The 22,102-nt window shown below is 39.7% G+C and overlaps 14 protein-coding genes across 20 annotated transcripts; 2 read left to right on the top strand and 12 right to left on the bottom strand.

The window, feature by feature from the left end:
* Positions 1–31: 31 nt before the first annotated feature.
* Positions 32–1,832, bottom strand: LOC122616724 (EF-hand domain-containing family member B). 3 transcript variants are annotated; one of them, XM_043792273.1, is made up of 3 exons: positions 1,230–1,832; positions 989–1,162; positions 32–913 (listed from the first exon to the last, which is right to left on the bottom strand). In XM_043792273.1, the coding sequence occupies exons 1-3, from the start codon at positions 1,736–1,738 to the stop codon at positions 127–129; spliced, it is 1,470 nt and encodes a 489-aa protein (XP_043648208.1). In that variant the 5' UTR covers positions 1,739–1,832; the 3' UTR covers positions 32–126. The 3 variants fall into 3 exon arrangements, with proteins under 3 accessions (XP_043648208.1, XP_043648210.1, XP_043648209.1); XM_043792275.1 differs by lacking the exon at positions 1,230–1,832 and having other exon boundaries at positions 32–897; positions 989–1,129; XM_043792274.1 differs by lacking the exon at positions 1,230–1,832 and having other exon boundaries at positions 32–930; positions 989–1,106.
* A 43-nt stretch (positions 1,833–1,875) lies between these two features.
* LOC122616723 (EF-hand domain-containing family member B) lies at positions 1,876–4,006 on the bottom strand. The gene is made up of 3 exons (XM_043792272.1): positions 3,394–4,006; positions 2,992–3,168; positions 1,876–2,735 (listed from the first exon to the last, which is right to left on the bottom strand). Exons 1-3 carry the CDS (start codon positions 3,903–3,905, stop codon positions 1,943–1,945), a joined length of 1,482 nt encoding a protein of 493 aa, XP_043648207.1. The 5' UTR covers positions 3,906–4,006; the 3' UTR covers positions 1,876–1,942.
* Positions 4,007–4,331: 325 nt separating this feature from the next.
* LOC122617812 (protein new-glue 3-like) lies at positions 4,332–4,598 on the bottom strand. Its single transcript, XM_043793800.1, has one exon. It carries the CDS (start codon positions 4,596–4,598, stop codon positions 4,332–4,334), a length of 267 nt encoding a protein of 88 aa, XP_043649735.1.
* Positions 4,599–5,546: 948 nt separating this feature from the next.
* Positions 5,547–5,825, bottom strand: LOC122617806 (putative uncharacterized protein DDB_G0275629). The gene has a single exon (XM_043793792.1). The coding sequence runs from the start codon at positions 5,823–5,825 to the stop codon at positions 5,547–5,549; it is 279 nt and encodes a 92-aa protein (XP_043649727.1).
* Positions 5,826–6,923: 1,098 nt separating this feature from the next.
* On the top strand, positions 6,924–7,723 carry LOC122616589 (salivary glue protein Sgs-3-like). The gene is made up of 2 exons (XM_043792102.1): positions 6,924–6,951; positions 7,026–7,723. Exons 1-2 carry the CDS (start codon positions 6,924–6,926, stop codon positions 7,721–7,723), a joined length of 726 nt encoding a protein of 241 aa, XP_043648037.1.
* Positions 7,724–8,114: 391 nt separating this feature from the next.
* Positions 8,115–8,237, bottom strand: LOC122618083. The gene has a single exon (XM_043794216.1). The coding sequence runs from the start codon at positions 8,235–8,237 to the stop codon at positions 8,115–8,117; it is 123 nt and encodes a 40-aa protein (XP_043650151.1).
* Positions 8,238–9,161: 924 nt separating this feature from the next.
* LOC122618080 lies at positions 9,162–9,284 on the bottom strand. Its single transcript, XM_043794214.1, has one exon. It carries the CDS (start codon positions 9,282–9,284, stop codon positions 9,162–9,164), a length of 123 nt encoding a protein of 40 aa, XP_043650149.1.
* Positions 9,285–10,246: 962 nt separating this feature from the next.
* Positions 10,247–10,534, bottom strand: LOC122616591 (integumentary mucin C.1-like). The gene has a single exon (XM_043792103.1). The coding sequence runs from the start codon at positions 10,532–10,534 to the stop codon at positions 10,247–10,249; it is 288 nt and encodes a 95-aa protein (XP_043648038.1).
* Positions 10,535–11,769: 1,235 nt separating this feature from the next.
* On the top strand, positions 11,770–12,569 carry LOC122616592 (salivary glue protein Sgs-3-like). Its single transcript, XM_043792104.1, has 2 exons — positions 11,770–11,797; positions 11,872–12,569. Exons 1-2 carry the CDS (start codon positions 11,770–11,772, stop codon positions 12,567–12,569), a joined length of 726 nt encoding a protein of 241 aa, XP_043648039.1.
* A 388-nt stretch (positions 12,570–12,957) lies between these two features.
* On the bottom strand, positions 12,958–13,080 carry LOC122618084. The gene has a single exon (XM_043794217.1). The coding sequence runs from the start codon at positions 13,078–13,080 to the stop codon at positions 12,958–12,960; it is 123 nt and encodes a 40-aa protein (XP_043650152.1).
* Positions 13,081–14,132: 1,052 nt separating this feature from the next.
* LOC122618081 lies at positions 14,133–14,255 on the bottom strand. The gene has a single exon (XM_043794215.1). It carries the CDS (start codon positions 14,253–14,255, stop codon positions 14,133–14,135), a length of 123 nt encoding a protein of 40 aa, XP_043650150.1.
* A 903-nt stretch (positions 14,256–15,158) lies between these two features.
* LOC122616594 (protein new-glue 1-like) lies at positions 15,159–15,443 on the bottom strand. Its single transcript, XM_043792107.1, has one exon. The coding sequence runs from the start codon at positions 15,441–15,443 to the stop codon at positions 15,159–15,161; it is 285 nt and encodes a 94-aa protein (XP_043648042.1).
* Positions 15,444–15,699: 256 nt separating this feature from the next.
* Positions 15,700–17,498, bottom strand: LOC122615819 (EF-hand domain-containing family member B). Of its 5 annotated transcripts, XM_043790955.1 has the most exons (4): positions 16,859–17,498; positions 16,621–16,797; positions 16,205–16,553; positions 16,004–16,146 (listed from the first exon to the last, which is right to left on the bottom strand). In XM_043790955.1, the coding sequence occupies exons 1-4, from the start codon at positions 17,380–17,382 to the stop codon at positions 16,138–16,140; spliced, it is 1,059 nt and encodes a 352-aa protein (XP_043646890.1). In that variant the 5' UTR covers positions 17,383–17,498; the 3' UTR covers positions 16,004–16,137. The 5 variants fall into 5 exon arrangements, with proteins under 5 accessions (XP_043646889.1, XP_043646888.1, XP_043646891.1 ...); XM_043790954.1 differs by having other exon boundaries at positions 15,700–16,553; positions 16,910–17,498; XM_043790953.1 differs by having other exon boundaries at positions 15,700–16,553; positions 16,859–17,494.
* Positions 17,473–20,922, bottom strand: LOC122615818 (protein O-mannosyltransferase 1). Its single transcript, XM_043790952.1, has 4 exons — positions 20,044–20,922; positions 19,335–19,897; positions 18,419–19,198; positions 17,473–18,358 (listed from the first exon to the last, which is right to left on the bottom strand). Exons 1-4 carry the CDS (start codon positions 20,652–20,654, stop codon positions 17,637–17,639), a joined length of 2,676 nt encoding a protein of 891 aa, XP_043646887.1. The 5' UTR covers positions 20,655–20,922; the 3' UTR covers positions 17,473–17,636.
* Between the last annotated feature and the right edge of the window lie 1,180 nt (positions 20,923–22,102).

Below are 22,102 nucleotides of genomic sequence, written 5' to 3' on the forward strand. Positions count from 1 at the left end.
TTTCACTTATGAATGAAATGATACAGGGCTATGCAAATTGATATTTTGTATTTATTATTGGCTGTGGAAAACGTACCTATATGAAGAAATCACTTTTAAAAATATAAATCAAAGTAAAAGGACTCATTATTGAGTGGCCTTCTTCATCTGAGCACGGAACTGTGCCACGGATGCCATTCCATTTTGATCCTTCTGCTCATCCATTAGACTCAGCCAGATGGCTTGAAAGCCTTCGTGAGTTACGATGTCCTTGAATATGCGTTCTATTTCATCCTTACTACGCAATGCCTTGAAATCACTTGGCCATAGGCCACATAAAGTGGAAATCTCGGGGTTTATGACGTCGCCGACACGCGTGTCATCCATGTCCTGTTGAATGGGCGTCTTGTGCGGTTTCCTGCAGCGCGGACCCTCTGGGGGTTTCTTCAACAAATCAGCACATAACTGGCGATAGGCAGTATCCTGGCTGTAGACCACCTTCGGCATGGGTGAAATAGATCCAATCAGGGGCAGGGACTTCAGAATGGAAAGGAGATCGCATAGTTCCTCGTATTTGACCTTCTCCGAGCAGCAACCCTCGTCCACGAACAACCGGAAGTGGGACACTGCGTTGCGTATCTTCTCCGCATCTGCGGGAATACTTAGCTTGTGCAACACCTTGATGATCTCGTCCAGTGGAAGTTGACGATGCCCCTCCTTATCCTTTTTGCCCAGCGCTACGATCACCTGGTTCATATTGAAGTCGTCGCGCTCCTGGAGCAACTTGCGCAGCATGTTTAGGTGACTTACGGCACTGGCCAAGTTCTCGGACTTCACCGACGGCGAGGTGTATTCCAGCAGAGATCGCACATCGGTGTCATGGGGCAGCACGCGACCAAAGGTCATATTCTCCGGTATCTGATAGGGGTACCATCTAATATAAATATTATACTATTACCATTATCAAGTATTAAATATCAAGAAAAAGTACCCAATTTGTGCGACTTACGAATACTTTTTGCCCAGTGGTCCTTTAGTGCGATCGTCGATGTCCTTTTGAGGTTTTTTGACTATTTTTAGGTGCTCCTCACCCTCCTCCAAGCAGCGTTTTACCTTGATGCCCGAAGGATCAACGGAAGGTGGCAAGCCGAAGGTATTAAATCGGCTAAAGGGCTGTGAGTATCTAATCAACAAGGTACAGGAAATAACTATTGCATATTGCATTATTTGTAATAAAAGACTCAACCGACCGTCGATTAATCTGTTCAGCGGGAAAGTAGTGATTATGGCTGATGATGTGTTTATCGTGGAATTCGGCATATTCTCGATTGACTTGCTCGGCAGGCTTTGGTGGCAAAACAATGGAGTACAGGGAATCTATGGAATTCGAATCGGCGATTTTACCAAAAGTATGGCTCAAATTGGTCACATAGCTCGGCTTTGAGTTGGCTTCCTTGGCCTGGCCCAAAGCGGGCTTTTTAACGAACATATTCTCGCGAAATCTATTCTGAAGCTCGGCAAAAAGTCCTTGGTTCTGATTGTTGAGAATGTCGCCCATTTGATGGGTGGGCAGCTTGGGAGTTCGTTTGGCTGGCTTGGGGCGGCTCTTACGACATAAGGCCATTATGCGATTCTCCGCCTCCTCCTCCGAGCTCACAACGAACAGACAATCCTTGGCACCATTCAATTCCACGGTCGATGACAATCCTGCAGCCCGCATTCCAGGATTTCGTTCTATGTAACGACCAATGTTCGCCATCTGTACTGTTTCAATCAAGTCAGGCGAGTATGAGATACTTTTATGTGTTATGTGAAAGTTTTGTTATATTAGAATGGGAAGTCTGGTGTGGCGTTCTTTCTAAAACCTACCTAAATCCAAGTATTTATACACCCATCTGACTTGTCATATGTTTTCTTTATTTTCTCACCTACATTATAATTTAATGAAAAGGATGGAAATTTTTTAAGAAGAACTCATATCTCTGATCATTTCAGCACGAAACTGCGCGACAGATGCCAATTCCTGATCCTGATCCTTGTTCTTCGCCATTAGACGCTGCCAAATATCTTCGAAGGCGTCCTTGGAGACGATATTATCGAATATCCGGCCCATTTCATCCTTGCTCCGTGGCCAAGTCATGTCGCTAGGTCTGAGTCCAACTTTAATGGCCAATTCCTGTTGTACGACGTCCTTGACATGTGTGTTGACATCGTCCGTGCGGTGAAGACTCCTGTTCGGCCAGTTGAACTCGGGCGTCACGGGTATATCCTTCAAGCGATCCTTGCAGAGCATTGTATAGGTAGTTTCCTTATTGTCCATGTTATCCGGAATGTGGCCAATGCATCCGACATCCGGCAGCCGTTGCTGCACGGAGAGTATCCGGCAAAATTGGTCGTAGTTCACCCGCTCCGTGGGACAGCCCTCGTCGAGGATCTTACCAAAGTGCGACAACATGGTGCGGATTTTCTCCTCATCCACACGGATGTGCAGCTTGTGCATGGTGCCAAGGATCTGCCAGAGGGGCATGTGACCCGTATGCTCCTTGTCTTCTTGCTCCAGCGATGCTATCAGATCCATCATGTAGAAGTCATTCCGCTTGTGAAGACTCTCACGCAGTCGGTTCAAGTAGGATAGTGCCATCACCAAGGAATTGTCCTCTTCACACGGCGTAATGTCCTCCAGCAACATCCTGATTTTGCACTTGTCCGTCTGAGGACGGTAGCCAAAGTTCAAGTCCGGCACTTTGTCTAAGTATCTAAGAAACCATCGAATTATGATTTGTGTGAAATATTTTGTATAATTAGAGCACAACTGCCTAATAAAACCATTCCGAAATTCTTAGTGAAATTCTTGGGCCTAATTTGCCACCATTTGATCAAACAATAAAGAACAAACTTAAGTTAGGGTTGCAAAAATTTACTCTCTCTTTTATTTACGTTAGCTTTAACCCATTTTAGTACAGTAGCGTTTGAGGGGAATTTATTTAAATAAAAGTAAAAGTGTATACTTACTTTTCGTATTTTTTACCCAAAGGACCTTTAGTCTTTTTTACGAAATCCATCCAGGGTTTTGAGACCACTGTTAAATGGTCGTCCCCTTGCATCAGGCATTTCTTCATGGTAGAACCACTGTGCTCAGCACCTTGCAAAACTCCAAAGGTTTCCAGTCGATCAAAGGGCTTTTTATATCTACAAAATATTCAAAAGGATTATTATATACCCTAATACCCTTGAAAAGTGTATACATAAAAGTTTCATGAAGTTAGCTTTAATACTAAGAGATTAGCTTGCGTAGAAACGGACGGACAGTCAGATTAACGGACATACTATTCAAGTATGTATTCTCTACTATATATAATATTATACTAATATATACTAATATTGAACTATCAGGCGAAAAAACATGCTACCTACCTGCGATTGATTTGCTCAGAGGGAAAGTAATGGTTGTTACTAATGATGTGACCTTGATGGAATTCGGCGTGTTCACGATTCACCTGATCAGCCGACTTTTGCGGCATTATAGTGCTATATAAAGTTTCCGCTGGAGGATTGGCGCGTCCGAAGGTCCGACTCCAATTGGTAACATCATCGGGTTTCGAATGCGCTGGCATTATTTGCCCGGTTTTTCCAGACCTACAGTACATGTCCTCCAGGAACTCCTCCTTGAACTTCGCTACCCGTGTCTTTTGGCCCTCACTGCCAAGAAGTTCGCCTATTTTGCTCTCCGGTAGAAATGGCGAAAGTTTTCCGAACGCTTGTGGCTTGTTTCTTCTGCACTGGAGTTCTATTTGATGCCGAATATCCTCCGCGGGATGAGCAATGATCAGTAGATCCTTGGAAGAAATCTTCTCGTCCCCGAAGGAAGGCAATCCGGCGGCACGAAAGTTGCCATTCCTCTCGATAAAGTGTCCTTTGTTAGCCATTGTACACGGTCTGCTTCTGTTTCCTACTCTTTTTTATATTATGTATTGAGTGTTTTATGGGTGTCTTTAAATTTGTAGGTGAACTCGATTTCTCTGACATTTCGGATAAGTTTCATTAAGTCTGGGAGATTCATCCAAGGCTGGCTTTGCAAGCGACTTTAGCAAGTTACCACATTTAAAAATATAGTAAAAATTTAAAAGTAAATCCGTCTACTGGCTTTCTTCAATTTTAAGACAAATAATCTTTAATGAAAAAATAAAAAAAATTAATTACTACTTTTCCCCAATTTCGATGTTAAATGTAAGATGATGTGAATTAAGTTTCATTGAAAATTTACTTTGATTATTCGAAGAAGAATGAGAACATACATATACATGAGTAGTATTTGAATAATTTCTTTTTTCAAGTTTGGAGATCTTAAGTTCCTAGTTCTTCTTGTGGGTCACAATCACGATGGTCTTGTGGCACCTCTTTGGGTGCTTGCACTTCCTCTTGGGGATGCGGGTGTGGCACCAGTTGTTGCCCTTCCAACAACGCTTCTTGTGGGTGGATGAGGCGGTTGTCGTCGTGGTGGTGGCATCTGTGGTGGTGGTTGTCGTAGTGGTGGCATCGGTGGTTGTTGTAGTGGTGGAAGTAGTACTGGCCAGTTGGATGGCCAAGACAATGAGGGCTACCACGAATAGGAACTTCATTTTGTATTGGAATGAAATTGTTGGAAACTGCCTTATCAAAGTGGTGATAAAGGGTGTTGTGATCTACTGGAGTGGACAAAAGTTCTTTTATAGTCGAATTAAGCTAGGGCTTTGTTAATTGTTTAGGTCTGGTAAATACATTCTCCAAATTCTTGCAATGATTTCCCTACTGTAGGTAATAACACTATCAAATATTTGTAATCCATATGGGCCCTATTTCTATTGCTACCAAGATGTGAAGACAGCTGAGCAAACCTTCACACAATTTATCAAACTTAAGCTCGAAATATAAAATACCAGAAAAAATAAAGCCCATGATGAGTTTTAAATATTAGAGACTGTTATGGAACATTTTGTTTAATCAAAACACTCCGATTTTTATTGTTTGGGTTTTTATTACTGTATATATATTTCCTTTATACTTTTGAACAGTTTTTTTATGCCAATTATATTTTTGTTTATTAGCTAAAATGTTAACTTAATTTCCAAACTAGATACCCATAATTCAGCTAGTGAAAGTGCGAACGAGAAAATAAAATAATATTCTGGCATATCGATAGATTTAAAGAAAAATAAAATAAAGAAAATTTAAAGATTTTTCAGAAAATTATGTCAAAAACGAGTATATCGACTAAAGCGTTGTCTCTAGTAAAATTTTTTTTTTACTAATAGGTGGCTTTATTATGAGCATCTAATCTTATTAAACAACTCCTTAATTCATTTCAGATCTATAGATTTTCGCCGAGTTAAGCTGTACAGATAAATATGTTTTAATAGCTCATTTCATAGCTGTTAAAACTATATTTCAATATATATTATATTATATAATATTTCAATCCTAAGAAAGTAACTACTTCGTTTATAGAAAAATTCCTTGTAATGTAGATTTATTATATATTTTTTAAAATATTGTTTTCATATATGTTAAAATAGAAAAGCTAAGGACTTCTAGTTTTTCTTGTGGGTCACAACCACGATGGTCTTGTGGCACCTCTTTGGGTGCTTGCACTTCCTCTTGGGGATGCGGGTGTGGCACCAGTTGTTGCCCTTCCAACAACGCTTCTTGTGGGTGGAAGCGGCGGTTGTCGTCGTGGTGGTGGCATCGGTGGTGGTGGTTGTTGTAATGGTGGCATCAGTGGTTGTTGTTGTAGTGGTTGAAGTAGTACTGGTAGAGGAAGCCAGTTGGATGGCCAGAGCAATGAGGGCAACCACGAATAGGTACTTCATCTTGAATTTGGTTTGAATTATTCGAGACTGCAAAGGGAATAGAAATCTTATCGATGTGGTGCACGGAAGTGTAGTGATTGAGAGTGTTAAGACTAGGCTTTTATAAGTACCTGCTGAGTTCCGTAGATGCTGGTAATATTTGCACAAAGCAAAGAATCAAATTTATTTCCTCACTAAATGTAAACCTATCAATTAAAAACGTTGAATATTTGCTACATACAATTATTTCGAAAACAGCTGCTACATGAGTACAAGCAATCTAAGCCTTACCAATATTAGGGGTAAATAACATTTAACAAAAGTCGGTCAGCTGAAAAGCTTAAGATGGACTTCAAAATGTATTACACCTGTTACAACAATCTGAAAAAGAAGTATTTTCTTCATTTATTTTTACGTACCATCTCTCAATCGCACACCCGCTTGCTAAGTTAGAGGTATCTGATAGTCGAGGAACTCAATACGAACGATCCATCATGTTTTTATGTATTAAGAAACCACAGAATCTATGATTTTAGAAAATTTATTACTTTTGGTGGCTCTAGAGCTTAAAGAAACTGAAGGTTTGTGTACCCGATAAAATGTAAGGTAAATTACGTGTAAAAAGGTTGTTTTAAGGTTGTTGTTAATTTTTCAATATCTGTTTGCAGACTGAGTTGTTCAACCGCTAGTCAATTTTTAAATGTTAATTAGTTATTTATATGAAGTTTCTTGTTTACAAGGAATACTATACCTAATAGCTTGGATAAAGATGTAAAATGTTGTTCTACTATTTAAGTGGATCGGCAAAATATTGGAGTTAAAATAAATTTGCGTAAAATATAAAACATATTAATACGCTTACCAAGCAGTGAAGGTAATTGCACTACAAAACAGCACTTACGCATGTTCATAATTAATTAAGCAATCGAACTGACCCAAAAATATAAAAATATGTCGAAAAGGCTTGTGTTTGCATAATCGACAAATGGTTTGTCCCATTGATTCCATATTTTTAGAAGTGCAGTTTTGGAGTAGGATTCACATATAAAAAGGTGAGGATTCCCCATGAAAGTTATCAGTTTGTGTCCCCAATCCTACTGAGCCAAGCTACTTTGTAACATGAAAGTGACAATCGCCACCGTCCTTGGTAAGTTTCACCGATTCTCCCAAGAATCAGTATTTACTGCTCCTATTATATTAATCCGTGTTCTTTCCTCGCAGCGAGCATCCTGCTCCTTGGCTTCGCCAATATCGCCAACGCTTCGGATTGTGGTTGCCCCCCGACCACTCCAAAGCCCTGCCCAACAACGGCACCGACTTGTGCGCCAACAACAACTACTTGTGCGCCACCCAAAACAACAACAACTACTTGTGCGCCACCCACAAGACCACCTCCATGCACAGAAGCCACCACAACAACTAAAAAGACAACAGTAAAAACCACCACAAGGAGGCCCACCACAACAACCAGAAAGACAACAGTAAAAGCCACCACAAAAAGGCCCACCAAAACAACGAGAAAGACAACAGTAAAAGCCACCACAAAAAGGCCCACCAAAACAACTAAACGTACAACAACTAGACGTACAACAACTAAACGTACAACAGTGAAATGCACCACAACTAAACGTCCAACACCAAAGACCACCACCACAACTAAACGTCCAACACCAAAGACCACCAAAACAACTAAACGTCCGACACCAAAGACCACCACACACAGAATTCCAACACATAAGCCCACCACAGCTAAACCCACCAATAAGCCATGTGGCTGCAAGCCCTGCGGTCCTGGAGGCGAACCCTGCCCAGGATGTTCTAAGAGGGATGCACTGTGCCAGGAACTTATCGGCATGACTCGCAACCTCGAGCGCAGGATCCGCCAGTGCGTCTGCGGTGAAAAGGTTTGGTTGTTGTAAAGCGAAGAAGGATCGATTGCTCCACTCCCGTACTATTCGATGTGATTCCACCCCTGCGAAATCTATTTGGTAGGGTAGCCAGCCCCAGGATTTTCTCTGAACCCACTAGCCATAGTTTTTGTTTCTGTCAAATGTCTTGACATTCTTAAATAAATAAAGATTTTATTGTTATTGCATAAAAACTAGCCTTTTTTTGCAAAAATTGTCTTAACAAAGCTGAAAGCTTTATGAAGCTGACCGAACTCATAAATGTTCTTAAAACATATCTAGTATACTAGATCGGAATATTTTGAAAGGTTCTAAAAAGTAAATTGAAGCCCTAGTTCAGGTAAATAAAAAAAGAAAAGATGCATTTTTAAATGTTTATTTAGAAGGTATCAATATGTCCAGATTAATGTGCGGTTTTTCTGCGGGTCACGACTACTTTATGCTTGTTGGTACTAGTTGTATTGGTTGCTGAAGCTGCCAATTGGATGGCCAAGGCGATAACGAGGAATACGTAGAGGAACTTCATTTCAGTGATCCTTGAATATTTGGCAACTTCGGAAGCTCAAATGTGGTGATAGAAACTGTTGTGATCAAGTGATTCGAAATCAAAATCTTTTATAGGAAAATTCCTTCATAGTTAACTTGCTTATTTGATGCTAATAATGCTAAATTAATTTCGTTGGTAACGCATAAGGCAAAATTGCTTGGTATAATGCCAATATAACGATATCAAACATTTGCACAAAATTGTTTACTGCCATGATTAAACAGCTGTTTCAACTGAAGTCAAAACCTAAACTATAATAAATAACATTTCTAATCTACATATGTATGTAAGAGTTATGATTTTAATATTTGAATATTGAATATATAATTTGATAAAACTCATTTTATTATTATTTTATTAATATAATATAAGTAAATATTATATATATAATATTTAATAACATTATTATATTATAATATTAAAATATTTGTAATATACATTTTTCAATGTCTTAGCTAGCAATATTTTTAAGCTGTTATCTTTTATTTTAGAAAGTATTATTTTAAAAGTAGTCCACGTAGTACTTTGTCTAACAGAGTGTATTAATTTATAAGCCAAATTTACTTTCATAAAAATTATATATAAATTATTCATCTTAAAATAAAATAAATGTAATAAACTTCAAAAGTTGAGATTAAATAAAAATTCTTTATAAGATGAAAATAATATTATCCTTATTCCGTTTATATAAAATCCCATAGGAGTCTCATAAATAATCTTACATTTTTTCCAACGCTAGAATTATCAATTGGTGTGTAATGAAATCAACAGAACTACTTTGCCATAATTTTATTAAGAATTCTAATTAAAGCTAGCGTGTTGGTGATTTGGTGATTGGTGAAATTAAAAAAGGAGCAATACATTTTTGTTTATATTTATTTTGAAGGTATAAATTTGTCCAGATTAATGAGCGGTTTTCCTGCGGGTCACGACTATTTTATGCTTGTTGGTACTCGTTGAATTGGTTGCTGAAGCTGCCAATTGGATGGCCAAGGCGATGACGAGGAATACGTAGAGGAACTTCATCTTCAGTGATCCTTGAATATTTGGATGCTTCTCAAATGGTGGTAGAAACTTTTGTGATCAACCAATGTGAAACCAAAAGCTTTTATACATTAATTTGAACGTAGTTTTGTTTTAAGCTTATTAGCACTGTGGTTAAGGTTCGGTTTGGAATGATTTCCTTATTGAGATAATAAGACTCTTAAGTTGTTAAAATATTAATAGTACACTAATAGTAAACACTAATAGTAAACATAATAAAACAGCTGTTTCACACTTGCAGGTAACCCAAAAAGAAGTAAAGCGAATGGGAGTAGTGATTCTGTCGCATCAAAAGATAGAATTTAGCTTTTCGATATTACACTGTTATAATAATATATAAAATAGGAAATAATTTTAAGAACATAAGAGATTCCTATTTGTGTGAAGTATTTTCGATTTGTAATTTGTTATCTGCCTAGGAAAAAATCATAAGCTTTTTTGCTGTTGCTGGTTTTTAAAAGTAACTAAAATAAATTATACCATTTCTCAGAAATCGCATTTAAAACAATAATTAAACATAATGAGACTAATGAGACAAACTAAAAAGAGACAACGCTGCAGTCGAGATCCTCGACTATTAGATACCCGTTACTTGTCTAAGTAAGACTGCAAGTGCATGTATGTACATACATATGTAGATATGCAAAAAAGAAAGCAGAAAGGATTTTTTCGAGTTTGCTCACTAACGAATCCGACCTTATAAAATATTTGAATTATTTATATTATTAATCAGGATCACCAGCCGAGTCATTCTAGCCATGTCTGAAAGTCGAGATCTTGGAAACTATAAACTCAAAAATATTCTCCGCCCACTCTAAAACCCAGAAACCGCCAAAAACTCCCAATAGCAGTCTTTAGCGTTCTCTCTTGTTTTAAAAATGAAATTAAAATGCAGAACAGAATTTTTTTTAAACATATTTTCTTTATTTAAGAAACTACTTAGTTTAGTTTTTCTTGTTTTTCTTGTGGGTCACAATCACGATTGTCTTGTGGCACCGCTTTGGGTGCTTGCACTTCCTCTTGGGGATGCGGGTGTGGCACCAGTTGTTGCCCTTCCAACAACGCTTCTTGTGGGTGGAAGAGGCGGTTGTCGTCGTGGTGGTGGCATCGGTGGTGGTGGTTGTTGTAGTGGTGGCATCAGTGGTTGTGGTTGTAGTGGTTGAAGTAGTACTAGTAGAGGAAGCCAGTTGGATGGCCAGAGCAATGAGGGCAACCACGAATAGGTACTTCATCTTGAATTTGGTTGGAATTATTCGAGACTGCAAAGGGAATAGAAATCTTATCGATGTGGTGCACGGAAGTGTAGTGATTGAGAGTGTTAAGATTAGGCTTTTATAAGTACCTGCTGAGTTCCGTAGATGCTGGTAATATTTGCACAAAGCAAAGAATCAAATTTATTTCCTCACTAAATGTAAACCTATCAATTAAAAACGCTAAATATTTGCTACAGACAATTATTTCGAAAACAGCTGCTACATGAGTACAAGCAATCTAAGCCTTACCAATATAAAGGCTAAATAACATTTATCAAAAGTCGGTCAGCTGAAAAGCTTGAGATGGACTTTATAATTTAAAATGTATTACACCTGTTACAACAATCTGAAAAATAAGTATTTTCTTCATTCATTTTTACGTACCATCTCTCAATCGCACACCCACTTGCTAAGTTAGAGGTATCTGATAGTCGAGGAACTCAATACGAACGATCCATCATGTTTTTATGTATTAAGAACCCACACAATCTATGATTTTAGAAAATTTATTACTTTTGGTGGCTCTAGAGCTTAAAGAAACTGAAGGTTTGTGTACCCGATAAAATGTAAGGTAAATTACGTGTAAAAGGGTTGTTTCTACTTAAAAAGTATGTTGAAGTTTATTCAAAGTAAATTTTAATTTTGGCCTCTGGATAAATTACTTATTAATTCTTTTAAATGGAAAATAAAAACAATCTTTTATTTTGTATTTAAATTTCTGTGCACGAACTTTAATATATAATGTAGGTACATATATGTATATATTAAAGTATAATTTTTCAATATCTGTTTGCAGACTGAGTTGTTCAACCGCTAGTCAATTTTTAAATGTTAATTAGTTATTTATATGAAGTTTCTTGTTTACAAGGAATACTATACCTAATAGCTTGGATAAAGATGTAAAATGTTGTTATACTATTTAAGTGGATCGGCAAAATATTGGAGTTAAAATAAATTTGCGTAAAATATAAAACATATTAATACGCTCACCAAGCAGTGAAGGTAATTGCACTACAAAACAGCACTTAAGCATGTTCATAAAAAATATGTCGAAAAGGCTTGTGTTTGCATAATCGACAAATGGTTTGTCCCATTGATTCCATATTTTTAGAAGTGCAGTTTTGGAGTAGGATTCACATATAAAAAGGTGAGGATTCCCCATGAAAGTTATCAGTTTGTGTCCCCAATCCTACTGAGTCAAGCTACTTAGTAACATGAAAGTGACAATCGCCACCGTCCTTGGTTAGTTTCACCGATTCTCCCAAGAATCAGTATTTACTGCTTCTGTTATATTAATCCGTGTTCCTTTCTCGCAGCGAGCATCCTGCTCATTGGCTTCGCCAATATCGCCAACGCTTCGGATTGTGGTTGCCCCCCGACCACTCCAAAGCCCTGCCCAACAACGGTACCGACTTGTGCGCCAACAACAACTACTTGTGCGCCACCCAAAACAACAACAACTACTTGTGCGCCACCCACAAGACCACCTCCATGCACAGAAGCCACCACAACAACTAAAAAGACAACAGTAAAAACCACCACAAGGAGGCCCACCACAACAACCAGAAAGACAACAGTAAAAGCCACCACAAAAAGGCCCACCACAACAACCAGAAAGACAACAGTAAAAGCCACCACAAAAAGGCCCACCAAAACAACTAGACGTACAACAACTAGACGTACAACAACTAAACGTACAACAGTTAAATGCACCACAACTAAACGTCCAACACCAAAGACCACCAAAACAACTAAACGTCCGACACCAAAGACCACCAAAACAACTAAACGTCCGACACCAAAGACCACCACACACAGAATTCCAACACATAAGCCCACCACAGCTAAACCCACCAACAAGCCATGTGGCTGCAAGCCCTGCGGTCCTGGAGGCGAACCCTGCCCAGGATGTTCTAAGAGGGATGCACTGTGCCAGGAACTTATCGGCATGACTCGCAACCTCGAGCGCAGGATCCGCCAGTGCGTCTGCGGTGAAAAGGTTTGGTTGTTGTAAAGCGAAGAAGGATCGATTGCTCCACTCCCGTACTATTCGATGTGATTCCACCCCTGCGAAATCTATTTGGTAGGGTAGACAGCCCCAGGATTTTCTCTGAACCCACTAGCCATAGTTTTTGTTTCTGTCAAATGTCTTGACATTCTTAAATAAATAAAGATTTTATTGTTATTGCATAAAAACTAGGCTACTTTTGCAAAATTTGTCTTCACAAAGCTGAAAGCTTTATGAAGCTGACCGAACTCATAAATGTTCATAAAACATATCAAGTATACTAGATCAGAATATTTTGAAAGGTTTGAAAGTAAATTGAAGCCCTAGTTCAGGTAAATAAAAAAGGAAAGATGCATTTTTAAATGTTTATTTAGAAGGTATCAATATGTCCAGATTAATGTGCGGTTTTTCTGCGGGTCACGACTACTTTATGCTTGTTGGTACTTGTTGAATTGGTTGCTGAAGCTGCCAATTGGATGGCCAAGGCGATAACGAGGAATACGTAGAGAAACTTCATCTTCAGTGATCCTTGAATATTTGGAAACTTCGGAAGCTCAAATGTGGTGATAGAAACTGTTGTGATAAAGTTATTCAAAATCAAAATCTTTTATAGGAGAATTCCTTCATAGTTTACTTGCTTATTTGGTGCTAATAAGCCCACATATGAAAACAATAATTGGGGAAATTGACTTCGTTGGTAACATATTGTTTGGTATAATGCCAATATTACGATATCAAACATTTGCACATAATTGTTTACTGCCTAAAACAGCTGTTTCAACTGAAGTCAAAACCTAAACAACAATAAATAACATTTATTATGTACATATGCAAGGAGTTATGATTTAAATATTTGAATATTGAATATATATTTTGATAAAACTCATTTTATTAATATTAATATTTTATTTATATAATATTTTATTATTATTATTTTATTAATATAATATTATATTATTAAAATATTTAAAAATATATTTTTTCAATAGCAACATTTTTAGACTGTTGTCTTTTATTTTAGAAAGTATTACATATTTTAATTATTTAGAAAGTAGTCCACGGGGTTATTCGCCAATCAAAGTGTATTTATTTAAAATGCTCCAAACATCATTTTCGGTTTTAACAGTAAATTACTTTCATAAAAATTATATAGTGTAACATATCTTAAAAAAAATGTAATGAACTTCTAAAGATTAGATTAAAACCCTATAAGATGAAAATAATAATAATATCTTTATTCCTTTTAAATGAAATCCCATTGGAGTCTCATAAATAATCGTAAATTATTTCCAATACTATTATTGTTAGTTTGGAGTGTTATAAAATCAACAGAACTACTTTGCCATAATTTTCGCCGTTGGTGATTGCCTGCAATTGTTTAAATCATTGGATCACACATTCAACATCCGCATTTTATGCAGAATATGCAGAAACAAATATAAAAAACTAGAGTAAAATAATAAAAACAAAAAATGCGTGAAATTACAATTCACATTATCGAACCGAAATTAAAGAAAGGAGCAATACATTTTTGTTTATATTTATTTTGACGGTATAAATTTGTCCAGATTAATGAGCGGTTTTCCTGCGGGTCACGACTATTTTATGCTTGTTGGTACTCGTTGAATTGGTTGCTGAAGCTGCCAATTGGATGGCTAAGGCGATGACGAGGAATACGTAGAGGAACTTCATCTTAAATGATCCTTGAATCTTCGGATTCTTCTCGAATGGTGGTAGAAACTTTTGTGATTAACCAATGTGAAACCAAAAGCTTTTATACATTAATTTGAACGTAGTTTTGTGTTTGTTATCACATGTGGTTTATATTCGGTTTGGAATGATTTCCGTATTGAGATAATAAGACTCTTAAGTTGTTAAAATATTAATAGTACACTAATAGTAAACACCAATATTAACCCAAAAAAGAAGTGAAGCGAATAGAAGCAGTAATTCTGAAGCATTAAAATAGCTACAATTTAGCTTTTCAATATTACACTGTTATAATCATATATAAAACAAGAAATAATTTCAAGAACTTTAAAAATTCCTACTTGTGTAAAGTATTTTCAATTTGTGATCAGAAATCAAAAGTTTTTTTTGCTGTTGCTGTTATTAAAAAGTAACTAAAATAATTTATAACATTCTTAAGAAACCATAAAAAAATAAGAACGCTGCAGTCGAGATCCTCGACTATCAGATACCAGTTACTTGTCTAAGTAAGACTGTAAGTGCAATGCAAAAAAGAAAGCAGAGAAGATTTTTTCCTATAAACTATTTAAATTATTTATATTATTAATCATGATCGCCAGCCGAGTCGATCTGGCCATGTCCGTATAAGAGTGGAGATCTCGGGAACTATAAACTCAAATATATTCTCCGCCCACTCTAAAACCCAGAAACCGCCAAAAACTGTCACAACTACACTTTTAAAACATGTTTTGCTTTTTTATTCATTTTATTATTATTCTGTTAACATTTCTCTTTGGCACTCCCAATAGCTGTCCTTAGCGTTCTCCCCTGTATTAAAAATGAAATTAAAGTGCAGAACAGAATTTTTTAAAACATATTTTCTTTATTTAAAAAACTACTTTTAGTTTAGTTTTTCTTGTTTTTCTTGTGGGTCACAATCACGATTGTCTTGTGGCACCGCTTTGGGTGCTTGCACTTCCTCTTGGGGATGCGGGTGTGGCACCAGTTGTTGCCCTTCCAACAACGCTTCTTGTGGGTGGAAGCGGCGGTTGTCGTCGTGGTGGTGGCATCGGTGGTGGTGGTTGTTGTAGTGGTGGCATCGGTGGTCGTTGTAGTGGTTGTAGTAGTACTAGTAGAGGAAGCCAGTTGGATGGCCAGGACAATGAGGGCTACCACGAATAGGAACTTCATCTTGGATGTTGTAAGGTTGAAAAGCGGCGAAGGGCTGTTGTGATTGACTGAAGTTGGAGGCGCCCCATTTATAGTTCCTCGGTAATTTCCGGATTTCGAAAACATTTGTTAAGCTGGCTTCATAACTGTTCCAGAAACCTAAATATTTGGGTGTCAATACACCAGCTTCGGAAGCTAAATGGTGTAACAAATATTTGCTTCACACTAATGGCAGCCCAAACTTAGGCTATCATTTGAAAAAAAGGCGTTTTGTGTTTTATCTTCTTGTATATTTGTATTGGCTTTTAAAATGTGATTTGATATCTATTTTGTTGTCATGGTAAATTGGCTAACTTTTATGTAGATGTGGCCTCTAATTGTTTGTGCATTTCAGTACGAAACTGCGAAACGGATGCCGTTTCATTCTGGTCCTTGAAGTCAGTCATTAGACTCTGCCAAATGGCTTCGAATTTATCAGTTGGTACGAGACTTCTGAAGATACGTTCGATTTCCCCTTTGGGCCGCAGACAGGTGAAATCACTATGTGTTAGGCCACGTAAAGTGGCCAAAACCGGTGTTATGAGATCCTTGACACTCGTTTTTTGCTCTCCAAGATTCCGGATTATTGTCCCCGAATCATCCCTGAACTTCTTTTGACGATCGGCGCAGAGCAAGTCATACGTGGTGTCCAGGCAACTGACATCGGAAACATTGGTCAAGTTACCTGTTTTCGGCAAAGATTTCTGAATCGAGAGAAGTCGGAGAAAATCGAGGTAATTCACCCGCTCCGTGGCACATCCCTCGTCCACAATCATCCGGAAATTGGACAGGGCCAGTCGGATTTTGTGCGCATCCAGGCGGATGTGGAAGCTTCTGAAGATTTCTAAGACGCGTGCCAGTGGCAAGTGACCCGTCTTATCCGTATCACTCCTCTCCAGCACTGAATTTAGTACGTACTTGTGGAATTCAAGGGGATTCCTCAAACTGTGACGCTTTTTGTTCAAATAGCGTATGGCATCCAGTAGCCGGTTAGTTTTGTGGCACGGTTCGATATTATTAAGCAGCATCTTCACATCGCCATTGCTGCGCAGTGGAACACCGAAAGTGATATCGGGCACCGCATAAGTGTACCTACAGAAGTCTTAAAACTATTAATCAGAACCAAAAAAAATGCAAATCATCTAGTGATTTAACTCACTTTTTGTTTCGCATGCCGAGGGGCGCGTCGGTGCGATTCATAAAGTCCACTTGTGCCTTGCCAATAACCTTCAGGTGGTTTTCACCTTCCTCCAGACAACGTTTCACTTTGAGTCCAAAGTCACCGAGAGTGTGAAAATTTCCAGAAGGTGACTTTCGATCAAATGGCTGGGAATATCTAAAAATATTTAAGGTACTCATTAGATTTGCCAAATATTTGTAATATCCGAGAGATAAACCTGCGATTGACCTGCTCGGAAGGAAAGTAGTGATTGTGGCTGATGATGTACTTGTCGTGGAAAGCCTCGTACTCCTTGTTAACTTGCTCCGCCGATTTGGCCGGCAATATAACGCCATAAAGTGATTCAGATTGGGATGCACTCGATGGACTTCCGAAGGTTTGGCTTGTATTGGTCACGTTGTCCGGCTTGGAGTACGTCTTCTTCACCTCACCCAAAGTGGCCTTTTTGAAGTACATTTCCTCGTAGAACTTCTCCTTGAAGGACGTAAAGCGGGACTTCTGCAGCTCGCTGGTAAGCAAATCCCGGATGCTGCTGCTGGGAAGAACTGAACCGGCCGGAGGATGGTTTGATTTTTCATTGATCTGTCCGCAATTTCGCCTCACTAGACTCTCAGCCAATTCTTCTGCATTGCTGATACTTAGACATACTTTTACACCTTCCTCGCCACCTAATCCTGAGGTAGACAATCCTGCTGTCGGAATATTTGCATTTCTATCTATAAAGTGTCCCCTATTGGCCATGTTAATAAGTGTAAATGTTTATATAGTGTGGGTTTAAGTGTTTCCAGCGTGCTTAAACAAATACTGACTGATAAAGCAGGACATCGTAAATAAATAAATAATTGTATTTATTGGTCTTGTAAATGAGTATGTTTACATGTCAAATAATTTATGGCTTACTATTAGTTCAACTGTAGCTAGTCTTCTAGTCTATTGTACACGGTACTAGTACATCATTGCACGTCTCTCTGGCCGCGGAGATGGCATCTGGTTTTTCAGTGCAGGTGGTGGTTTTTGTGCAGGACAAAGTCCCAGGTATCCTTCCATCGAAGATTTCGAACCTCATTTAAGCTCATTTTTGTCGCACCATAACTGAATGGTATAAACTTTGAGAAAATGCTCAGCACGCCCACTAGCCAGAGGATTAGCATGAGGCGATACAGGCGCACGAGGTGGATACCACGCCCGGTACAGAAGCGCCTGAGCAGATAGTCCAGATGCTCCACAACAAAGCACAATAAAAGTAGCTTAAACACAAAGGCTGGCAAGTAGTTGTGCAAGAAGAGTGTACGATCCACACAGAAGTACGGTAGATAGTGCATCACGTAGCCCATAAAGAAGGTATCACCGGCAATGACGAATCGCTGCCACTCCTGTTCCGAAATGTCGAAGCAAAGACGTTGCCGCCGCATAGCGTAGAAGGCGAGTAATCCGGCGTAGACAAGTATTCCCAAGCTGGCTGTGTACCAGATGAGTACGTTTCCCAGCAAATAGATCTGCGCACTGGACTTTGAATCCAACCAGTAGGCAATGCCCTTGTCCATCAGCGGCCACTCGTGCGGCATCGAGCTGTACATATGACTTGGCACTGACTTCGTTTTGAACAGCATCTTGGACTGTAGCTCCAGTAACTTGGCCCAGAACGAGATTCGCGTCCGCTTTGTGGGTATCATTTCAGCTGTTAGCATCTGGCGCTCTCGCTCCCGATGGTCCTCGGCTTAAAAAGGATAAAAATAAGAAATATTTGTTGTTTTTATATCTCTCAAAGAGGACTTACTTTGTGTATAGCGATGTTCTTCAACATTCCAGATGGTATCTTCGTGTATTCCCTTTTCACGATCCGCCACCACCTCGTGCTGATTAAAACCCCATTCGGGAAGTTGGCGGCCAGTGAACTTCAAGGAAGCTTCTGTGGACACGTGAACGAGACGGACCTCCGACTTAATGGCATGCCAAATGTCACCCTCGGAATCGCGATTCAGAATCTCAACGCGCCACAGCAGCTCACCAGCCATCTTGATCTCGTAATCTATGTAACAGCTTACTTCCTGGCACTGCGGTGTCATTGCCGCAGCCACATCGTGTGAGTTCAGTGCCCGGCTCGTGATTCCATGGACCAACTGAATAATTTCACCGTGCCGAATGATATCCAGCTCATCTCCCACAACCAGGTTTTCCTTTGTTGGTCGCTTGACCAGCCACCAGTTGTTCACATCCTTGAAGGAGTAACAGGTGACCTGCTGCTGGTGCGAGGAGCCCCTCTTGTCCGGGTACCGCACCGGATAGACAGCTGCATGCGAGTGCAGCCAGCAGGTGCGTCCGTGGGTATGGCGCAGTGTGATTTGGGAGCCATGAACAACTGCCAAAGGCTGTCCTTGTGTGATCGATGCCAGTCCTCCATCCAACGAGGCCTGAAACGCGCTAGTCATGATGCTATCGTGCGGTCCAGCCCGGTATAGCGTCTTGAAGTGGACATAGAAGACTCCCACGTAGATGGCCAACGGAATGCCAACGAAGATTAACAGGCGACTTATGGCATGCATCCATAGCTGGCGATCTAGAAAAAAAACGTTTTAGTTTGATGCATACCTCTTTAGAATAACGATGATTAAAATTACGTATACGTATCGTTACGAATTTCTGTTATGCTCTTAGAACATGAGTTGTGAATCTCGAGAAATGCGTTATCTTACCGGTGAGTCCGGCGTCGTAGAGCAGTTGCCACAGGTGTCGACACAGCAGATAAAAGGCTAGCCCCAGTGCCAGGAATCCAACGTACTTTACGGTTCCGGCGGCTCCCAAAAAGATGGCAGCTGTCGTTCCACTAAAGAACCATTCTAGGCTGCCCAGGCGACTTCGTTGGAATCGGAGCAGACAGGCGATCCCCACCGTGGTGGCCAGCAGCAGCATTGATTCCATGAGAACAAAGCGGGATTGCGTTAGCAAGGAGTTGTCCAGGACCACAAGCAGACCACCCAAGGCGGATGACCAGCGACTGAGCTTCGCCTCCAGCAACAGGTTGTAAACGGCGGGAGCCAGTAGACTGCCGCACAAGGCTGGCACAAACCGGAACCAAAAGATGGGCATTTCCGGCGCATACGGCTCTCCAATCCGGTTGAAGGTGTAATTGCCATCGTAGCCAGCCAGGCTGACCAGTCCGGCGATCAGCTGTTTGCCCAGTGGCGGATGTTGATCGAAGAAGAAAATGTTGCGCATGTACATGGAGATGTACTTGCCGTAGTGGAGTTCATCGAATCTGTTGGGTAAAGAACATTGTATTACAATTCTTAAATTCTTGAAGTGATTAAAGCATTTAAAAATATCTAAGAAATTGTTCTGTGTGTATTTTTCTCTCTCAGTGGTGACCCCATTTGCCTGGTTTGTTATTGTTTTTCTACTCACACGATGTGCGGCGGCGTTGCCAGCTTGTAGAAACGCGTGCCGAAGGCCAAGAGAAAGAGCGTCCAACTGAAGAGATCGATGCTCAGGTTAACGGTAAATGGCTGCGTACTCGCACTAGCGGTTTTTCTTTCAGCTGCAGATGCTGCGCCTGCGCTCTTCTTGTTGATGTGTTTTTGGCAGGAGAGCGAGCGAGACCGAGAGGACGACAGCGAACGTGAGAGGGAGCGCGAACGATCGGTGGTTGGCGAGGGGGAGGCTTGTTTTGGCGTCGGTACCGGCGTTGGAGTCGCAGTCGGTGTCGGCGTTGGCGTCGTGTGCCGGTTAACGCTGCCGCGCAGCGGCGCATTCAAATGACAGTTGACGTCGACGCAGCAATTGAGCATTGTTAGAGCACGAGCACCGTTACAGCACAGTGGTGAAGGTGAGTTGCTGTGTGTCGTGTGTTGTTGTTGCTTCGAGTTTGTTGAACGGCTGCGAAAGTGAAGTCTTTCGTTTGACTCGCAGCTCATATCGCTGTCCGTCCATTGTTGTTGTTGTTGTTGTTGTGGTTGCTGCTTCACTTTAGCCGTCTTGCGGCGCTGTGTAATTGTATTGGTGTAGGTGGCAGACATAGCGGTTTCCTAGTTTTTGTTATTTTTTCAGTGTGCGATTTGCTCTTCGTAAATTAGCGGGCATTTCTTCCTCGCATTGTTTTGCCTACCCACTTTCACTGATCAATTAGCAATCGTTAAACATGATATAATCCAACCAAGCGATCGCTTGTTTCACTTTTTGTTATGTTAATTTTTTATTTTGCCACGTTTTCCTGCTAACAAAAAAACTGGTTTGGCACTTTCTACACTCCACTTGTCTCGCTGTCTCTTCGCTTGCAGCCTTCTTGGTCGATTTGCATTTACATACAAATGATAGCCAGCTGTTGAAGAAAGTTTCGATGCCGAATTATTCCCACAAACACACACTCACGGAAGTAAAGTAACTATTTTTTCCCGGCCGAACGCTTTCTGAACGAAATCGCAACCTGCTCGCTAAAGATCTCGCGACGCACTGACTTGGCTAAATCTGAATGGACTGAACAGATCCGCGATGGCTCTCTTTCTTCTGCGCAGGCGCTGCCGCTGCCCTCGGTGCACAGTGGGTCGATTTCGCACCACTCGCTGCAAAATTCAAAGGCGGTTCTAAAGACAAAAAGTGAATGGATAAAGTAAAATTTATTAAAACTTATGTTCACAGTACATATACACATGTACCACAAAATGAAAACAATATGGAAACAAGAAAAATAATATATTTATTATATAGATTTATTTGCACTGAAGCAGTCTTCTTTCCTTACGCAATATTTATTCGTTAAACAGAAGTGGAAATAATAAAAAAAAACAATGTTTTCGGAGTCTCAGCTTTAAATACAGAAAATACAAAAATCATTTTGAAACGATTTTTTCTTAATTGGCCCATTGTGCGACTGCGCTGCATGCTCATGGAATGCGGTTCGGCTGCTGGGGCCCTGTCTCTTTCCTCACCTTCTATCTCCGCATCCTCGGTCTCCTTGATTCTTAACCCATTTCCCGTTTCGTCTGTCAAGCTCAGTGATGCTGTGTTGTAAGTGGAAAGTGCTAGATTATAAGGTTGTAGCCAATATTTATTTTAAAAACTTTAAACGTAAAAAATCAAACCTTTAATATTAATGACTACATACCAAAAGTACTGATAAAAGATCTTTAGTGACCCAACATTATATTATAATAGAATATGTCAAACATGAATACCAAGGAGCATTTGCAATAAAATCAGTGCATAACTCGACATTTAGTTTATATTAAAAATATCTAACTAGCGCAGTTATAAAAACTCAAAACTTTAGTTAATTACTTTAAAATTTGCTGCACGTTTTGTGTATTGTTTTAATAGAAAATTGTTAGCTATTTTTGGCTGGATTCAATCCATACCTGCAGCACTGGATATACATGCAAAAAAAATCTCCCTGTTTCTGCTCTCTCTCTCTCTTTCGCTCCCTTGAGTGATTGTCGCCAAACGGAGTCTGCAAAAACAAAGAATAACA

This window comes from Drosophila teissieri, chromosome 3L (assembly GCF_016746235.2).
Source record: "Drosophila teissieri strain GT53w chromosome 3L, Prin_Dtei_1.1, whole genome shotgun sequence".
NCBI lineage: Eukaryota > Metazoa > Arthropoda > Insecta > Diptera > Drosophilidae > Drosophila > Drosophila teissieri.

What these genes read in the sequence shown, in the direction of transcription:
- LOC122616724 (XM_043792273.1), bottom strand. Translation starts at nt 1,738, where the DNA reads ATGGCGAACATTGGTCGTTACATAGAACGAAATCCTGGAATGCGGGCT. An exon ending in GCTGAACAGATTAATCGACG is followed by an intron (nt 1,163 to 1,229) that starts GTCGGTTGAGTC and finishes CTTGTTGATTAG; the next exon opens with ATACTCACAGCCCTTTAGCC. An exon ending in CCACTGGGCAAAAAGTATTC is followed by an intron (nt 914 to 988) that starts GTAAGTCGCACA and finishes TATTTATATTAG; the next exon opens with ATGGTACCCCTATCAGATAC.
- LOC122616723 (XM_043792272.1), bottom strand. Translation starts at nt 3,905, where the DNA reads ATGGCTAACAAAGGACACTTTATCGAGAGGAATGGCAACTTTCGTGCC. An exon ending in TCTGAGCAAATCAATCGCAG is followed by an intron (nt 3,169 to 3,393) that starts GTAGGTAGCATG and finishes AATATTTTGTAG; the next exon opens with ATATAAAAAGCCCTTTGATC. An exon ending in TTGGGTAAAAAATACGAAAA is followed by an intron (nt 2,736 to 2,991) that starts GTAAGTATACAC and finishes ATGGTTTCTTAG; the next exon opens with ATACTTAGACAAAGTGCCGG.
- LOC122617812 (XM_043793800.1), bottom strand. Translation starts at nt 4,598, where the DNA reads ATGAAGTTCCTATTCGTGGTAGCCCTCATTGTCTTGGCCATCCAACTG.
- LOC122617806 (XM_043793792.1), bottom strand. Translation starts at nt 5,825, where the DNA reads ATGAAGTACCTATTCGTGGTTGCCCTCATTGCTCTGGCCATCCAACTG.
- LOC122616589 (XM_043792102.1), top strand. Translation starts at nt 6,924, where the DNA reads ATGAAAGTGACAATCGCCACCGTCCTTG. An exon ending in GACAATCGCCACCGTCCTTG is followed by an intron (nt 6,952 to 7,025) that starts GTAAGTTTCACC and finishes CTTTCCTCGCAG; the next exon opens with CGAGCATCCTGCTCCTTGGC.
- LOC122618083 (XM_043794216.1), bottom strand. Translation starts at nt 8,237, where the DNA reads ATGAAGTTCCTCTACGTATTCCTCGTTATCGCCTTGGCCATCCAATTG.
- LOC122618080 (XM_043794214.1), bottom strand. Translation starts at nt 9,284, where the DNA reads ATGAAGTTCCTCTACGTATTCCTCGTCATCGCCTTGGCCATCCAATTG.
- LOC122616591 (XM_043792103.1), bottom strand. Translation starts at nt 10,534, where the DNA reads ATGAAGTACCTATTCGTGGTTGCCCTCATTGCTCTGGCCATCCAACTG.
- LOC122616592 (XM_043792104.1), top strand. Translation starts at nt 11,770, where the DNA reads ATGAAAGTGACAATCGCCACCGTCCTTG. An exon ending in GACAATCGCCACCGTCCTTG is followed by an intron (nt 11,798 to 11,871) that starts GTTAGTTTCACC and finishes CCTTTCTCGCAG; the next exon opens with CGAGCATCCTGCTCATTGGC.
- LOC122618084 (XM_043794217.1), bottom strand. Translation starts at nt 13,080, where the DNA reads ATGAAGTTTCTCTACGTATTCCTCGTTATCGCCTTGGCCATCCAATTG.
- LOC122618081 (XM_043794215.1), bottom strand. Translation starts at nt 14,255, where the DNA reads ATGAAGTTCCTCTACGTATTCCTCGTCATCGCCTTAGCCATCCAATTG.
- LOC122616594 (XM_043792107.1), bottom strand. Translation starts at nt 15,443, where the DNA reads ATGAAGTTCCTATTCGTGGTAGCCCTCATTGTCCTGGCCATCCAACTG.
- LOC122615819 (XM_043790953.1), bottom strand. Translation starts at nt 17,382, where the DNA reads ATGGCCAATAGGGGACACTTTATAGATAGAAATGCAAATATTCCGACA. An exon ending in TCCGAGCAGGTCAATCGCAG is followed by an intron (nt 16,798 to 16,858) that starts GTTTATCTCTCG and finishes AAATATTTTTAG; the next exon opens with ATATTCCCAGCCATTTGATC. An exon ending in CTCGGCATGCGAAACAAAAA is followed by an intron (nt 16,554 to 16,620) that starts GTGAGTTAAATC and finishes AGACTTCTGTAG; the next exon opens with GTACACTTATGCGGTGCCCG.
- LOC122615818 (XM_043790952.1), bottom strand. Translation starts at nt 20,654, where the DNA reads ATGTCTGCCACCTACACCAATACAATTACACAGCGCCGCAAGACGGCT. An exon ending in GCAACGCCGCCGCACATCGT is followed by an intron (nt 19,898 to 20,043) that starts GTGAGTAGAAAA and finishes TTTACCCAACAG; the next exon opens with ATTCGATGAACTCCACTACG. An exon ending in CTACGACGCCGGACTCACCG is followed by an intron (nt 19,199 to 19,334) that starts GTAAGATAACGC and finishes TTTTTTTTCTAG; the next exon opens with ATCGCCAGCTATGGATGCAT.